An 18542-nucleotide genomic window follows, 5' to 3' on the forward strand; every position below is an offset into this window, starting at 1 on the left:
AACACGTAGTTACTAAAAAAAGTGTTAAACAAATATATTTTATATTTGAGATTCTTCAAAGTAGACACCTTTTGCCTTTGCACACTCTTGGCATTCTCTCAACCAGCTTCATGAGGTAGTCACCTGAAATACTTGAAGGAGTTCCCACATATGCTGAGCACTTGTTTGCTGTTTTTCCTTCACTCTGCGGTCCGACTCATCCCAAACCATTGGTTGACTTTGGGGAATGTGGAGGCCAGGTCATCTGATTCAGCACTCCATCACTCTCCTTCTTGGTAAAATAGCCCTTAGACAGCCTGGAGGTGTGTTTTGGGTCGTTGTCCTGTTGACAAACAAATGATAGTCCCACTAAGCACAATCCAGATAGGATGGTGTATCACTGCAGAATGCTGTGGTAGCTATGCTGGTTAAGTGTACCTTGAATTCTAAATAAATCATAGATGGTGTCACCAGCAAAGCACCCCCACACCATCACACTTCCTCCATGCTTCACGGTGGGAACCACACATGCGGAGATCATCCATTCACCTACTCTGCATCACACAAAGACACAGCGGTTGGAACCAAAAATCTAAAATTTGGACTCATCAGACCAAAGGACAGATTTCCACTAGTCTAATGTCCATTGCTTGCGTTTCTTGGATTATCTTCGCATGTGGTTTCCACCGTGAAGCACAGAGGAGGAGATGTGATGTGTGGGGGTGCTTTGCTGGTGACACTGTCTGCCTTGAATTCTAAATAAATCACACACTTTACCAGCATGGCGATCACATCATTCTGCAGCGACACGCCAGTCCCACTAAGTGCAAACCATTTGTTTTTCAACAGGACAATGACCCAAAACAGACCTCCAGGCTGTGTAAGGAACAACACCGTTGTGCCCTCCACGCTCGTCACTAAGCTCAGGACCCTGGGACTGAACACCTCCCTGTGCAACTGGATCTTGGACTTCCTGATGGGCTGCTCGCAGGTGGTGAGGATAAGCAACAACACATCCGACACGGTGACCGTCAACACGGGCCCCTCGAGTGCGTGCTTAGTCCCCTCTTGTACTCCCTGTTCACCCACGACTGCGTGGCGGTGCATGACTCCAACACCATCATTAAGTTTGTTGATGACATGACGGTGGTTGGCCTGATCACCAACGATGATGAGACAGCCTATATGGAAGTCAGTGACCTGGCAGTGTGGTGCCAGGACAACAACCTCGACGTCAATGTCAGCAAGACAAAGAAGCTGATCGTGGACTACAGGAAAAGGAGGGCCGAGCACGCCCCCATCCACATCGACAGGGCTGCAGTGGACGGAGCCTAGAGCTTCAAGTTTCTGTGTCCACATCACTAAGGAATTATTATGGTCCACACACACCAACACAGTCCTGAAGAAAGCACGACAATGCCTCTTCCCCTTCAATGGCTGAAAAGATTTGTCATGGGCCCTCAGATCCTCAAAAAGTTATACAGCTGCACCATTGAGAGCATCTTGATTGGCTGCATCACCACTTGGTTTGCCAACTGTTTGGAATTTGACCGCAAGGCCCTACAGAGGGTGGTGCGTATGGCCCAGTACATCACTGGGGTCGAGCTTACCAGGCGGTGTCAGAGAAAGGCCAGCCAGCCTCCCAAATAATTGAATGTTTGTTCTGATACCACAGCAAGTGGTACCGTGGCACCAAGTCTGGGACCAACAGGACTCTGAACAACTTCTACCCCCAAGCCATAAGGTTAACTATTTAACTATGTGCATTGACCCTTTTTGCACTAACTCTTTTTATTCATCACTTACGCTACTGCTGTTTATTATCTATCCTGTTGCCTAGTCACTTTATCCCTACCTACTGTATCTACCTCAATTACCTCGTACCCCAGCACATTGACTCGGTACCCCGTGTATATAGCCAGGTTATCGTTACTCATTGTGTATTTATTCCTCAAATTATTATTTTTCTTTTTATCCTTTTTCTCTCTCTGCGTTGTTGGGAAGGGCCCGTCAGAAAGCATTTCACTGTTAGTCTACACCTGTTGTTTACGAAGCATGTGACAAATAAACTTGATTGATTTGAAAAATATGACGTGAGTATTAAAAACATTAACACTGGTAAAACAATTTAGAGTACAACTTCATCCAAAGATCAGGGTATTTCCTTAATTACATGTCAGCATGAAAAAAAAAAAATTATACTCAAATCATGGTAAAACTGAATAAAAGGCTTCCCATTTTCTTTTAGGAGACTTGAATGAAACACCAGATAAGTGGACAGGAGAGAGCAGTGGAAGGCTCCCTCTCATTGGTCCTGGACAATGATGTCAGCAACCCCGTGCACCTGTGTCAGCTGTTTACAGTCCAGAGCTGCTACCAGCTTCCTGTGTCCAGCCTGGGTGGGTATGAAGTGTTCTGTCCGAGTCACCGTAGAGTGGCTCCCAACATCACTTGAGAGAGGAGAGAGACAAGAGTTATTACTTAAAGCAGGGATGAGCAACTGATGGGGGCCCACAAAAAATCTGAACTCATCATGAGGGGCCGCAGTGGCTCAAGTGTCTGGGTAACAACATCCATACCCACACATGAAGTCAGCGCTCTAAGTGAAACATTTTAGTGGCTCGCCCTCTCGACAGCGGAGAGAGAAACATTTAGAGTTCATTTCCTGCAATTCTACACATTGTCATGGAGCGTAGAGAAAATGTTGCAGTTTTAAAGTTTGTTGCAATTCTACACATTTTGCCATGAGGCGGATAGAAGATTTAGCAATTTTATAACTAATGTTATGCAATTCTAGTCATTTTGCCTTGGGACGGAGAGAAAAATGTGCCGTTTTAAAGCTAATTTCCTGCAATTCTACACATTCTGCCATAGGATAGAGAGAAATGTTTTCAGTTTTTAATATATCTGAGTGAGAGTGACTAACAAAATCAATGGGGGGCCCCCCAGTTGTAGTAATCTTATTGTTACCATGATTACTACAAGTTTAGATAGCTGGCGTGACAGAAAATACGTATTTACCTCATTTGTTGGATATATAACAATTATTTACTTAACAAACGGTCAGGTATTTCTGTCCTACCAATGCTGTGTTAAAGAGATGGTTTCCACTCTAGCTTCCTGCAGTTAGTCTGGACGTATGGTCAAGCAAATGGGTTTTGCTAGAGATAGCTTGAGCTGACAATGACTTGGTGATTAAAAACCTAAAAACGGGCTAATTGAGTGACTGTCAGTGACTGACATAACAATAAACAAACTGCTGATGGACAAACACAAAATTGATTCTAACTCTCAACAGTAAGTTGAGTTCCCAAATATATATATTTTTAATTATTGGGGGAGGGAAATTGATCTATGTGCATGCGGCTCGTGTGCCGCCCTTTGCCCATCCCTAAGAGTAACTGGGAAAGGGACGGAGAGAAACAGAGGAGTTGATATACATACGGAGAGAGATCGAAAGGAATATCATTACTGTAATTGACAGTTATAAAGTGAAAGAGAGAGGAGAGAGCAGGGTAATAGCAAGCTAATAGAGGTGGTTAGTGTCTTACCCCACAACCACCTCTTTGAGCTCCTGCAGGCCCAGTCCCTCCACCCTGAGCACCACGCCCCTCAGTGTACGTGGCAGAGGGTTGGTGAACGTGATCTTGGCTGTCATCTTCTTACCTACCACCGCCTCCCCTACAGCCTGAGGAAACAAACACAATCATTATTTTCAGCGCTGCTGTTTATCTGTGCAGTGACATCTGTATGCAGTCTGTGCCATGGTCCTGAGTCAAGACATCAGTACTTCATTTCTGTGGCATTACATTTGTTTTGGGATACTATACTGAACAAAAATATAAAAGCAACATGGAAATGGAAAGTGTTGGTTCCATAATTTCATGAGCTGAAATAAAAGATCCCAGAAATGTTCCATATGCACAAAAAGCTTATTTCTCTCAATTGTTGTGTTTGGCAGTACGTCCAACCGGCCTCGACTGCAGGCCACGCGTAACCACGCCAGCCCAGGACCTCCACATCCGGCTTCTTCACCTGTGGGATCATCTGAGACAAGCCATCCAAACAGCTGATAAAACTGAGGAGTATTTCTGTCTGTAATAAAGACCTTTTGTGGGGAAAAACTCTCATTCTGATTAGCTGGCCTTGCCCCCCAGTGGGTGGGCCAGTTTACCAAGCGCCCCTGCCCAGTCTAATGAATTTATTTCAATTGACTGATTTCCTTATATGAACTTGAACTCTGTAAAATCGTTGAAATTGTTGCATGTTGCATTTTATATTTTTGTACAGTATATGTTAATAGAGACTGAGGGAAAAAAATATTCTGATAGAAATTAACATAACCAGCATATTGTATACCATTGATTTAAAAAAAAAAGGTCTCTACACGGTTTGAAATTCAATTTTAAACAGCTTTATTGACCATCGAATTTACAAAAGATGGAAAAGGTATATCCTGAATCCCAGTAACAGATTGTGTTAATGCTAAACTGTGTCTTACCTCGATGTTGAGGTCGGGTGTGCGTAGCCTGAAGCTGGTCTGAGTGGCCAGGACCTGTTGGGTCTCACTGACCCGTCCAGACAGAGTCAGCATTAGAGCAGCCTGGTCCACCAGCTGGTCCTGGTAGCTATGGTAGGGCAGGACCCACTCCATGGTCTTCACTGAGGAGGAACAGAGAGAGATTACTACACATTCTACAGGGACCATTTGAGAGGATGGAGGATGCACGTTGGAGACTATTTTTGATATTACGGTGACTGAGCTGAAATGGTGGCAGTGGGGCTAGCTGCTGGCTTCTGTTTGCTTGAGATTAAAGTTGCCCTTAACTCCAGATCTAGGATCAGATTACCCTACCCCAATCCTAACCTTAACCATTAGGAGTATGACAAATATCTGACCCTGTAGCAGGGGTTAAGAACACCCTCCACCTCCAGCCACTCCCTTTGCTTACTAACCTTCATTGGGCTTGAGCACCACGGGAATCTTGTCCTTCTTGACGGTGCCCTTCAGCACCCCGGTGTAGTACATGACTGCCACCTGGATGTGTAGCGTGGTCTTGCGGGTCTGGGAGCTCAAATTGGTCATCACGATGGTCAGCTGGGCGTCAGCCCCCATACGAGGTCCCTCTCCCTCCATCTTCACCTCCAAGCTCACGTCCTCCGCCATGGATGTAGAGTACACATCAGGCTTGGTGCCATAACGACTGGCCGTCTCCACGGCGATACGTTCCTCTTCTGATCCTGGTGGGGGGAGAGTGGTGAGAGAGGGAAGGGGGTGAGGAGAGAGTATTCTGCTGGAAACTTTGGTGTGTAAATATCTATCCCCGATGTCTGCACAATTAATACATTAATAGTATGTTTAATAGTATGTTTCCTCAGAGCCTCAGATGTGAACTCTGATATTACTGTCTTTGTACAGGTAACCATCCGAACCTTAGTGTTTTTCTATGTGTGTATGGTTGCCAAGCTACCCTCTGACAGTGTGTTGAAGTGTATGATGACATGACTGTACCTTCGGTGTGTTTGTACAGGTGTGTGATGTCATCGCGTTTGTCAGAGCCCACAGCCTTGGTGCTGATGCAGTGGCCCACGGCCTTCTTTTCACATTGGATCTGAGTGAAGATACCATCCAGGTTCCTCTGCCAGTAGATCTTATCACTGTTCACCTGACCAGACACACACAGAGACAGACAGGAGAAGTAGGGAAAGTGTGCAATCTTTGATCAAACCTAGGTAGTTATCCAAGGTCAGTTTTGCCATTCCCTTTCTATTTTGAGATTTGGGATGGTTAAGCTGAAAAACTGATCCTAGATCTTCGACCATCTCCTTCCCATAGTGCTCACCTCAGCAAAGATGAATGGTGTGTCGTATTTGAGGTAGACCTGGCCGGTGCGGATGGCGGTGACAGAAGCAGGGCCACAGCGGAAGGTCCCCTGGCTGGTCTCCTGCGGGGTGGCGTCTAATGCCTGCCAGCCGCCGTTACCAGGAGGAAGGTCTGGCCTGGCCATCCAACAGTCGTTCCATACATGGAAATTCCTACAGAGAGGAGGAGGGGTTGAGATTACATAGTTAGAACCAGGAGTTTGACCATAGACATCTATTTATATAAATAGAGCCTGGTGTTTTTCTTGATCCAGTCACATGGTCAGGAAAATGGCCTGGGCCTTTTTATAGAGTATGATTTGTGTGGCAAGGCAATGGGTATTTAAAGTGGCACTCTTTAAACTTGTGCCAGATTAGATGCATTTGATGTGACCAGGAAAACCAGGCCCTACTTAAAGTGGATGATAACTCACCAAACAGAGTCAGTGTTGAGTTCGTTTAACGGCTCCATATTCTCATCAAAATACATGTCTGTGGTGAGTGAGACGTCTGTGTCGTGGGCCGACTGGAAGTTTGTTACACTACGGCACGGTATACCCAAGCACCTGAGCACTGAGAAATGGAGAAATGGAGAGAAAAGGAGGGGGAGGGAGAGCGAGGAGCAGAAATGAGGCAAGGCATGAACAACATTGACACAGATATGAAAAGCAAGCAAAAGATCGTACAGAGAGCAGGGATGTAAAGTACATATATTAACCCTTGTGCAGTCTTAACATTCTGTATACTCCCCTTGTCCTACGGGTCAAAAATGACCCGCCTTCACTAAACCCCTCAAATAAAAGCAGCTTAATTGAATTTTAAACCCCAAGTCTATTTTGCATAAAGAAGCAACATGTCATTCATCACGAACTTTGTGAATATCTGGGTTTTCCCTCTGCACAATGCAGAAAGACTGCATTTAATCAGTGGACACCACTCATTTTTATTACAACATGTGCCATAATTATTTTCTTTACTAAAATAGAGGTTTATTATTATTATTATTGCTAAAGGTACTGCATAGGTGTAAACACATTTTTTTAGCTAGAGATAGCGCTTGTATAGCCTAAGAAAGTTGCAGAAATGTGTAGAAAGTAGTTTTGAATGCATTTTATTGAAGGGAAACAATAACAGTCTTGAACGTTTTTGGCAACATAGTGATATATTCTTATATACTGTACAATGAGGAATTCAACTACAAAATACTAGTCTTCTCCCATTTTTTAACCATTGCCCCCCCCCCACAAGGTGTATAAACAACAACAATATATAAGAATAAAATAAGATACTCTAATTAGCACATGTAGGATAGTATGCAAGCGTATGTGCATGGACTTTGCAGATGTATTTCTCACATGTACATCACATAGTATTTGTTTTTACAGTCCTTCTTTGGGGGGCAGAATTGGCATCTCCTCCTCTTGCCTGCCCCAACTGCAGCCTCAGGTGGATCAGGACAAGAATCAGCCCCCTGAACAGCTTTCACAAGCACTGCAGAGGCTGCAGTGCGGGGGAGGCGCTCCCTTCTTTGAATGTGTGGGGTTACAAGTCCCTTTCCCAGCTGCTCCAGGAACACACTCCTCTTGTTCCGCTTATCAGGCATCCAGGTGGGGTTGATTTTGTTCCATATCATGAAGACATTTTATGAGGACACATCAATGATGTTATGGACAACCTGGACAAGATGATGTTATGGAAGATGACCAGGGGCCAGCGGGCAGTCATCCTCCTACAGCTGTAAGTTCCAATCACCTTGTCCAGGTTGTCCACGCCTCCTTTGTTGTGGTTGTAGTCCAGGATGGCTGGCTTCCTGTCCTCACGATCACTGATCTCAGCCGTTTTGTGCAGTGTGCTTAGGAGGACCACATTCTTGTTCGTCTTTGGGAGGTAAGAAACTAGATTGGTGGTTGGGGTGAAGGCAAACTTTGATAAAGGCCTCGCTCCCCCTTGTTGCGAGGAGTGCAGGGGGGAGCTCAGGCTTGTTCTTTCTAACTGTGCCTACCATGGTGATCTTCCTCTTCAGGAGCTGCTGGCTGAGTTCAATCAGTAGCACACATAATCTCAATTTCTCATTGTGTGTGTGTGTGTGTGTGTGTGTGTGTGTGTGTGTGTGTGTGTGTGTGTGTGTGTGTGTGTGTGTGTGTGTGTGTGTGTGTGTGTGTGTGTGTGTGTGTGTGTGTCTTTGTGGTTTTTGTGGTGTGTAAATTATTTTATAACTGCCGGGTCAAAAATGACCCTAAGACAATCTTTGTACCCTGGTGGTGTACAGCTTTCATGGAAATATGAACAAAGGCGATGTTTCACTTTTTCTAATGTTGTTGAAAAAACATAATTTAGGGGGTTTTCTCTGCTGTTAAACATTTTTTACCCTTAAGACAACACAAGGGTTAAGTAAAATACTTTAAAGTACTACTTAAGTAGATTTTTGGGTATCTGTACTTTACTTAACTTTTTTGTCAACTTTTACTTTTATTTCACTACATTCCTAAAGAAAATAATGTACTTTTTACTCTACACATTTTCCCTGACACCCAAAAGTATTCGTTACATTTTGAATGCTTAGCAGGACAGGAAAATTATCAAATTCCTGCACTTATCAAGAGAACATACTAAACACAAATGCTTCATTTGTAAATATCTCTGAGTGTTGGAGCGTGCCCCTGGCTCTTCGTAAATAAATTTAAAAAAGAAAATGGTGCTGTCTGGTTTGCTTAACATAAAGAATTTGAAACTATTTATACTTTTACTTTTGATACTTAATAAAACATTTGCAATTACATTTACATTTGATACTTAAGTATATTTAAAACCAAATACTCAAGTATTATTTTACTGGGTGACTTTCACTTTTACTTGAGTCATTTTCTATTAAGGTATCTTTACTTTTACTCAAGTATGACAATTTGGTACTTTTTCCACCACTGCCAGAGAGTCAGCAGCAAATGTGCCTAACAAAGTGTTAGGAATGAAAGGAATGCTGTTGGGGTATTTTGGGTAGATATCCGTTGTGGGATCCTATCAGAGGCACTGCTATGTGCTGCTCTGGGGTCAGCTACCGAGTGAGGGCCACCCTGGCCTGCACTCAGTATGAAGGGTGTTCTGTTACAAAGAGAAACTAATTAGAAAAGCATGACAGACTAGACACATAACAGGATGTGATGGATAATGATATTGTTACTGTGTCTACCTCATTTCTACCAGCATGTCACATGTGCAACCAGAGGAAAAAGGTTCTAGACCACCTTTACTCCACACAAAAAGATGTGTACAAAGCTCTCCTTCGCCCTCCATTTGGCAAATCTGACCATAATTATAGCCTCCTGATTCCTGCTTACAAGCAAAAACTAAAGCAGGAAGTACCAGTGACTCGCTCAATACAGAAGTGGTCAGATGACAGAGATGCTAAGCTACAGGGCTGTTTTGCTAGCACAGACTGGAATATGTTCCGGGATTCATCTGATGGCATTGAGGAGTATACCACATCAGTCACCGGCTTCATCAATAAGTGCATCGATGACGTTGTTCACACATTGACCGTACGTACATATCCCAACCAGAAGCCATGGATTACAGGCAACATCATCAATGAGCTAAAGGCTAGAGCTGCTGGATTAATCCAGATGCTTATAAGAAATCCCGATATTCCCTCAGACGAACCATCAAACAGGCAAAGCGTCAGTACAGGACAAAGATTGAATCTTACTAGACCAGCTCTGACACTCGTCGGGTGTGGCAAGGCTTGCAAACTATAACAGATTACAAAGGGAAACCCAGCCACAAGGTGCCCAGTGAAGCAAGCCTACCAGATGACCTAAATGCCTTTTATGCTCGTTTCGAGGCAAGCAACACTGAAGCATGCATGAGAGCACCAGCTGTTCTGGACGACTGTCTGATCACGCTCTCCGTAGGGACCAGACGGGTTACCAGGATGTATACTCAAAGCATGTGCGGACCAAATGGAGAGTGTCTTCACTGACATTTTCAACCTTTCCCTGACCTTTCCCTGTCTGTAATACCTACATGTTTCAAGCAGACCACCATAGTCCCTGTGCCCAATAACTCCAAGGTAACCCGCTTAAATGACTACCTCCCCGTAGCACTCACGTCTGTAGCAATGAAGTGCTTTGAAAGGATGGTCATGGCTTCCATCAACACCATCAGCCCGCAAACCCTAGACTCACTCCAATTCGCATAACGCCCCAACAGATCCACAGATGACGCAATCTCAATTGCACTCCACACTACCCTTTCCCATCTGGACAAAAGGAACACACCATGTGAGAATGCTGTTTATTGACTACAGCTTAGTGTTCAACACCATAGTGCCCATAAAGCTCATCACTAAGCTAAGGACCCTGGGACTAAACACATCTGCAACTGGATCCTGGACTTCCTGACGGGCCGCCCCCAGGTGGTAAGGGTAGGCAACAACACATCTGCCACGCTGATCCGCAACATGGGGGTCCTTCAGGGGTGCATGCTTAGTCCTCTCCCGTACTCCCTGTTCACCCAAGGTGCATGGCCAAGCGTGACTCCAACACCATCATTAAGTTTGCTGACAACACAATTGTGGTAGGCCTGATCACCGACAACGAAGAGACAGCCTATAGGGAGGAAGTCAGAGACCTGGCAGTGTGGTGCCAGGACAATAACCTCTCCCTCAACGTGAGCAAGACAAAGGAGCTGATCGTGGCCCACAGGAAAAGTAGGGCCGAGAATGCCCCCATTCACATCGACGGGGCTGTACTGGAGCGGGTCGAGAGCTTCAAGTTCCTTGGTGTCCACATCACCAACAAACTATCATGGTCCGGACACAAACCACTTCCGCATTCAACAACCCGGTCGCATTCCGCTTCGCTCCACAGGTAGTATCACATTTCATTTCATTTCAGTACAACGGTTTGATTTGTTTGATCTTAGCTAGCTACATAGCCGTCTTTGTATCAAAGATAATTGTGTAGTTTAGAGCGATTTTCTAGGTTAGCTAGCCAGCTATTTTCGTCCTTTTAACGTCACGTAACGTAATCAACACTGCTAGCTAGCCAGCTAGCCACCGAATAGCAGCACTGTAGAAACTATTACATTCAACGGAACTACGGAACGACTTGATTAGTGTAGTGTTAGCTAGCTACATAGTTGTCTTTGCTGTCCTTGTATCTAAGATAACTGTGGAGTCTAGAGTAATTTTCGGTTAGCTAGCCAGCTATTTTCGTCCGCCGCGCTGCCGTTCTCCTACCTAGTCAATACTGCTAGTCAACACTGCTAACACTGCTAGCTAGCCAACTTCTACCGAATAGCAGCACTGTAGAAACTATTACATTACAACGGAACGATTTGATTAGTGTAGTGTTAGCTAGCTAGTGTTAGCTAGCTACATAGTTGTCTTTGCTGTCCTTGTATCTAAGACATTTGTGTAGTTTAGACTAATTATCTGGCCAGTTACCGAGGTTACCTAGCCAGCTATCGAGGTTACCTAGCCAGCTACACTTTCAAACAAAGTCAACAACGCAGCCACTGCTAGCCAGCCTACTTCAGCAGTACTGTATCATTTTAATCATTTTAGTCAATAAGATTTTTGCAACGTAAGCTTAACTTTCTGAACATTCGAGACGTGTAGTCCACTTGTCATTCCAATCTCCTTTGCATTAGCGTAGCCTCTTCTGTAGCCTGTCAACTATGTGTCTGTCTATCCCTGTTCTCTCCTCTCTGCACAGACCATACAAACGCTTCACACCGCGTGGCCGCGGCCACCCTAACCTGGTGGTCCCAGCGCGCACGACCCACGTGGAGTTCCAGGTCTCCGGTAGCCTCTGGAACTGCCGATCTGCGGCCAACAAGGCAGAGTTCATCTCAGCCTATGCTTCCCTCCAGTCCCTCGACTTCTTGGCACTGACGGAAACATGGATCACCACAGATAACACTGCTACTCCTACTGCTCTCTCTTCGTCTGCCCACGTGTTCTCGCACACCCCGAGAGCTTCTGGTCAGCGGGGTGGTGGCACCGGGATCCTCATCTCTCCCAAGTGGTCATTCTCTCTTTCTCCCCTTACCCATCTGTCTATCGCCTCCTTTGAATTCCATGCTGTCACAGTTACCAGCCCTTTCAAGCTTAACATCCTTATCATTTATCGCCCTCCAGGTTCCCTCGGAGAGTTCATCAATGAGCTTGATGCCTTGATAAGCTCCTTTCCTGAGGACGGCTCACCTCTCACAGTTCTGGGTGACTTTAACCTCCCCACGTCTACCTTTGACTCATTCCTCTCTGCCTCCTTCTTTCCACTCCTCTCCTCTTTTGACCTCACCCTCTCACCTTCCCCCCCTACTCACAAGGCAGGCAATACGCTTGACCTCATCTTTACTAGATGCTGTTCTTCCACTAACCTCATTGCAACTCCCCTCCAAGTCTCCGACCACTACCTTGTATCCTTTTCCCTCTCGCTCTCATCCAACACTTCCCACACTGCCCCTACTCGGATGGTATCGCGCCGTCCCAACCTCCGCTCTCTCTCCCCCGCTACTCTCTCCTCTTCCATCCTATCATCTCTTCCCTCTGCTCAAACCTTCTCCAACCTATCTCCTGATTCTGCCTCCTCAACCCTCCTCTCCTCCCTTTCTGCATCCTTTGACTCTCTATGTCCCCTATCCTCCAGGCCGGCTCGGTCCTCCCCTCCCGCTCCGTGGCTCGACGACTCATTGCGAGCTCACAGAACAGGGCTCCGGGCAGCCGAGCGGAAATGGAGGAAAACTCGCCTCCCTGCGGACCTGGCATCCTTTCACTCCCTCCTCTCTACATTTTCCTCTTCTGTCTCTGCTGCTAAAGCCACTTTCTACCACTCTAAATTCCAAGCATCTGCCTCTAACCCTAGGAAGCTCTTTGCCACCTTCTCCTCCCTCCTGAATCCTCCTCCCCCCCCCCCCCCCCCCCTCCTCCCTCTCTGCAGATGACTTCGTCAACCATTTTGAAAAGAAGGTCGACGACATCCGATCCTCGTTTGCTAAGTCAAATGACACCGCTGGTTCTGCTCACACTGCCCTACCCTGTGCTCTGACCTCTTTCTCCCCTCTCTCTCCAGATGAAATCTCGCGTCTTGTGACGGCCGGCCGCCCAACAACCTGCCCGCTTGACCCTATCCCCTCCTCTCTTCTCCAGACCATTTCCGGAGACCTTCTCCCTTACCTCACCTCGCTCATCAACTCATCCTTGACCGCTGGCTACGTCCCTTCCGTCTTCAAGAGAGCGAGAGTTGCACCCCTTCTGAAAAAACCTACACTCGATCCCTCCGATGTCAACAACTACAGACCAGTATCCCTTCTTTCTTTTCTCTCCAAAACTCTTGAACGTGCCGTCCTTGGCCAGCTCTCCTGCTATCTCTCTCAGAATGACCTTCTTGATCCAAATCAGTCAGGTTTCAAGACTAGTCATTCAACTGAGACTGCTCTTCTCTGTATCACGGAGGCGCTCCGCACTGCTAAAGCTAACTCTCTCTCCTCTGCTCTCATCCTTCTAGACCTATCGGCTGCCTTCGATACTGTGAACCATCAGATCCTCCTCTCCACCCTCTCCGAGTTGGGCATCTCCGGCGCGGCCCACGCTTGGATTGCGTCCTACCTGACAGGTCGCTCCTACCAGGTGGCGTGGCGAGAATCTGTCTCCTCACCACGTGCTCTCACCACTGGTGTCCCCCAGGGCTCTGTTCTAGGCCCTCTCCTATTCTCGCTATACACCAAGTCACTTGGCTCTGTCATAACCTCACATGGTCTCTCCTATCATTGCTATGCAGACGACACACAATTAATCTTCTCCTTTCCCCCTTCTGATGACCAGGTGGCGAATCGCATCTCTGCATGTCTGGCAGACATATCAGTGTGGATGACGGATCACCACCTCAAGCTGAACCTCGGCAAGACGGAGCTGCTCTTCCTCCCGGGGAAGGACTGCCCGTTCCATGATCTTGCCATCACGGTTGACAACTCCATTGTGTCCTCCTCCCAGAGCGCTAAGAACCTTGGCGTGATCCTGGACAACACCCTGTCGTTCTCAACTAACATCAAGGCGGTGGCCCGTTCCTGTAGGTTCATGCTCTACAACATCCGCAGAGTACGACCCTGCCTCACACAGGAAGCGGCGCAGGTCCTAATCCAGGCACTTGTCATCTCCCGTCTGGATTACTGCAACTCGCTGTTGGCTGGGCTCCCTGCCTGTGCCATTAAACCCCTACAACTCATCCAGAACGCCGCAGCCCGTCTGGTGTTCAACCTTCCCAAGTTCTCTCACGTCACCCCGCTCCTCCGCTCTCTCCACTGGCTTCCAGTTGAAGCTCGCATCCGCTACAAGACCATGGTGCTTGCCTACGGAGCTGTGAGGGGAACGGCACCTCAGTACCTTCAGGCTCTGATCAGGCCCTACACCCAAACAAGGGCACTGCGTTCATCCACCTCTGGCCTGCTCGCCTCCCTACCACTGAGGAAGTACAGTTCCCGCTCAGCCCAGTCAAAACTGTTCGCTGCTCTGGCACCCCAATGGTGGAACAAACTCCCTCACGACGCCAGGACAGCGGAGTCAATCACCACCTTCCGGAGACACCTGAAACCCCACCTCTTTAAGGAATACCTAGGATAGGATAAAGCAATCCTTCTGACCCCCCCCCCCCTTAAAAGATTTAGATGCACTATTGTAAAGTGGCTGTTCCACTGGATGTCATAAGGTGAATGCACCAATTTGTAAGTCGCTCTGGATAAGAGCGTCTGCTAAATGACTTAAATGTAAATGTAAATGTCCGAATACACCAAGACAGTCATGAAGAGGGCATGTTAACACCTATCGCCCCTCAGGAGACTGAAAATATTTGGCATGGGTCCCTAGATCCTCAAACAATTATATAGGTGCATCATTGAGAGCATCCTGACAGGTTGCATCACCGCCTGGTATGGCAACTGCTCTGCATCCGACTGCAAGGCGCTACAGAGGGTAGTGCATACGGCCCAGTACATCACTGGAGAATACTCCAGCCACCCAAGTTATAGACTGTTCTCTGCTACCGCACGGCAAGCGGCCCAGGAGACCCAAGTCTAGGTCCTAAAGGCTCCTTAAAAGCTTCTACCCCCAAGCCATAAGACATCTGAACAATTAATAAAATGGCTACCCGGACTATTTGCATTTCTTTACACTGCTGCTACTCGCTGTTTATTATCTATGCATATTCACTTTATCCCTACCTACATGTTCATATTGCCTTATTTACCTTGACTAACTTATGCCAACACACATTTACTCGGTACCAGTACCCCCTGTATATAGCCTCATTATTGTTATTCTATTGTGTTACCTTTTTTACTTTAGTTTATTTTGGGCTAGGGGCCAGCATTTTCACGTTTGGATGAAAAGCGTGCCCAGAGTAAACTGCCTGCTACTCAGTCCCAGTTGCTAATATATGCATATTATTAGTATATTTGGATAGAAAACACTCTGAAGTTTCTAAAACTGTTTGAATGATGTCTGTGAGTATAACAGAACTCATATGGCACACGAAAACCTGAGAAAAATCCAACCAGGAAGTGGGAAATCTGAGGTTTGTAGTTTTTCAACTCTTGGCCTATCAAATACAGTGTCTATGGGGTCATATTGCACTTCCCAAGGCTTCCACTAGATGTCAACAGTCTTTAGAACCTTGTTTGCTGCTTCTACTGTGAAGTGGGGGTGAATGAGAGGGGATTGAGTAAGGTCCCTCCCAGAGTGCCACGAGCTGACCATGCGCGTTCACGTGATAGTTAGCTTACGTTCCATTGCATTTCTGAAGACAAAGGAATTCTCCGGTTGGAACATTATTGAAGATTTATGTTAAAAACATCCTAAGATTGATTCTATACTTCGTTTGACATGTTTCTACGGACTGTAACTGAACTTTTTGACTTTTCGTCTGCTCCTAGTGATCGCACGTCATGAATTTGGAATACTGGGCTAAACGCGCTAACAAAAAGGAGGTATTTGGACATAAATGATGAACTTTATTGAACAAATCAAACATTTATTGTGGAACTGGGATTCCTGGGAGTGCATTCTGATGAAGATCATCAAAGGTAAGTGAATATTTATAATGCTATTTCTAACTTCTGTTGACTCCAACATGGTGGATATCTGTTTGGGTTGTGTTGGTCTCTGAGCGTCGAACTCAGATTATTGCATGGTGTGCTTTTTCCGTAAAGTTTTTTTGAAAACTGACACAGCGGTGGCATTAACTTCTTATGGCTGTAGGGGCAGTATTGAGTAGCTTGGATGAAAGGTGCACAGAGGTGCCCATAGTAAACTGCCTGCTCCTCAGTCCCAGTTGCTAATATATGCATATTATTATTCGTATTGGATAGAAAACACTCTGAAGTTTCTAAAACTGTTTGAATGATGTCTGTGAGTATAACAGAACTCATATGGCAGGCAAAAACCTGAGAAAAAATCCAAACAGGAAGTGGGAATTCTGAGGCTGGTCAATTGTCAACCAAGATCCTATTGAATTCAAAGCGAGATATGGATGAGTTTGCACTTCCTACGGCTTCCACTAGATGTCAACAGTCTGTAGAACCTTGTCGGATGCCTCTACTGTGAAGGGGGGCCGAATGAGAGGGGAATTAGTCAGGTCTGCCATGACCTGACCATGCTCTGACCATGCGCGTTCACATGAGAGGGAGCTCCGTTCCATCGCTCATCTGAAGTCAATGTAATTCTCCGGTTGGAATGTTATTCTACATTTATGTTAAAAACATTCTAAAGATTGATTCAATAAATCGTTTGACATGTTTCTACTGACTGTTACGGAACTTTTGGACATTTCGTCTGCTTTTAGTGAACGCGCTTCCTGACGTTGGATTTATTTAAAAAAAATAGCTATTTGGACATAAATGATGGATATTACCGAACAAAACAAGCATTTCTTGTGGAAGTGCACTCCCAAGTGCATTCCGACGAAGATCAGCAAAGGTAAGTGAGGATTTATAATGCTTTTTATGAGTTTTCTTGACTGCACAATTTGGCGGGTAACTGTATGGCTTGCTTTTGTGGCTGAACGCTGTTCCCAGATTATTGAATATTGTGCTTTTGGCGTAAAGCTTTTGAAATCTGACACAGCGGTTGCATTAAGAACAAGTGTATCTTTAATTCTATGTAAAACATGTATCTTTCATCAAAGTTTATGATGAGTATTTATGTTATTTGACGTGGCTCTGCAATTTCTCCTGATATTTTGGAGTCATTTCTGAACATGGCACCAATTGAGGTTTTTGGATATAAATATTAACTTTATCGAACAAAACATATATGTATTGTGTAACATGAAGTCCTATGAGTGTCATCTGATGAAGATCATCAAAGGTTAGTGATAAATTTTATCTCTATTTCTCTATTTATCTCTATTTCTTGTGACTCCTGTCTTTGGCTGGAAAAATGACTGTGTTTGTCTGTGATTTTGCGGTGACCTAACATAATCGTTTGTGGTGCTTTTGCTGAAAAGCCTATTTGAAATCGGACACTTTGGTGGGATTAACAACAAGATTACCTTCAAAATGGTATAAGATACATGTATGTTTGAGGAATTTTAATTTTGAGATTTCTGTTGTTTGAATTTGGAGCCCTGCACTTTCACTGGCTGTTGTCATATCATCCCGTTAACGGGATTGCAGCCATAAGAAGTTAAGGAGAAGTATATCTTTAATTCTGTGAATAACACTTGTATCTTTTATCAATGTTTATTATGAGTATTTCTGTAAATTGATGTGGCTCTGTGCAAATTCACGGGATGTTTTGGAGGCAAAGCCAAATGTAAACTGAGGTTTTTGGATATAAATATGAACTTGATCGAACAAAACATACATGTATTGTGTAACATGTTGTCCCGGGAGTGTCATCTGATGAAGATCATCAAAGGTTAGTGATTCATTTTATTTCTATTTCTGCTTTTTGTGACTCCTCTCTTTGGTTGGAAAATCGCTGTATGCTTTCTGTGACTAGTTGCTGACCTAACATAATGATATGTTCTGCTTTCGCCGAAAAGCCTTTTTGAAATCGGACACTGTGGTTGGAATAACAAGAATTGTATCTTTAAAATGGTGTCTAATACTTGTATGTTTGAGAAATTTGAATGAGATTTCTGTTGGTTGAATTTGGTGCCCTGCAATTTCATTGGCTGTCCGCTAGCGGAACACCAGTCCTAGACAATAATAATAATATTATATTTTCTTAAAACTGCATTGTTGGTTAAGGGCTTGTAAGTAAGCCTTTCACGGTAAGGTCTACACCTTATTGGCGCATGTGACAAATAAAATTTGATTTGATTTGACACACCTGTGGTGGTGACCCCAGAGAAGACCCAGCACTGTCCGTATTTGACAGGCAGGCCTCCATCCTTTTGGTATTTCTTCAGGATCTCCACACTGCCATTCCAGGCTGTGGGGGAAACTCCTCCTACATAGTTCCCTGACCAATTCCCTGCCAGGACCCCATTGTCATCTTGGGCGTTGATCTGGATCGCAACAAAGGGAGAGACAGTTTTGTCTTCAATAAGATAAAATACAGCAGCATGTGGTTGTTTTTATTTAACCAGGTAGGTCACTGAGTAATGGTCATGACATGAACATCAACATACCTCAACATAATTCAGATAAATAAACGGGAAAGTATGTGGAGTATGAGAAATAGGTTGTATGTTCACTACTGG

At 45.2% G+C, this 18542-nt stretch overlaps 1 protein-coding gene across 1 annotated transcript in view; it reads right to left on the reverse strand.

The window, feature by feature from the left end:
* Window positions 1-1982: 1982 nt before the first annotated feature.
* Window positions 1983-18542, reverse strand: part of LOC120020066 (protein-glutamine gamma-glutamyltransferase K-like) — a 44963-nt gene continuing 28403 nt past the window's right edge. Inside the window, exons 7-14 of the mRNA XM_038963501.1 lie at window positions 18170-18347; window positions 6276-6414; window positions 5823-6015; window positions 5492-5645; window positions 4936-5220; window positions 4481-4641; window positions 3531-3667; window positions 1983-2429 (exon numbers count right to left, since the gene is read on the reverse strand). Coding sequence (XP_038819429.1) covers window positions 2285-2429; window positions 3531-3667; window positions 4481-4641; window positions 4936-5220; window positions 5492-5645; window positions 5823-6015; window positions 6276-6414; window positions 18170-18347 — 1392 coding nt within the window. The 3' untranslated portion in view covers window positions 1983-2284. The remainder of the gene's footprint in view (window positions 2430-3530; window positions 3668-4480; window positions 4642-4935; window positions 5221-5491; window positions 5646-5822; window positions 6016-6275; window positions 6415-18169; window positions 18348-18542) is intronic.

The sequence above is a fragment of the Salvelinus namaycush genome, chromosome 25 (assembly GCF_016432855.1).
Source record: "Salvelinus namaycush isolate Seneca chromosome 25, SaNama_1.0, whole genome shotgun sequence".
NCBI lineage: Eukaryota > Metazoa > Chordata > Actinopteri > Salmoniformes > Salmonidae > Salvelinus > Salvelinus namaycush.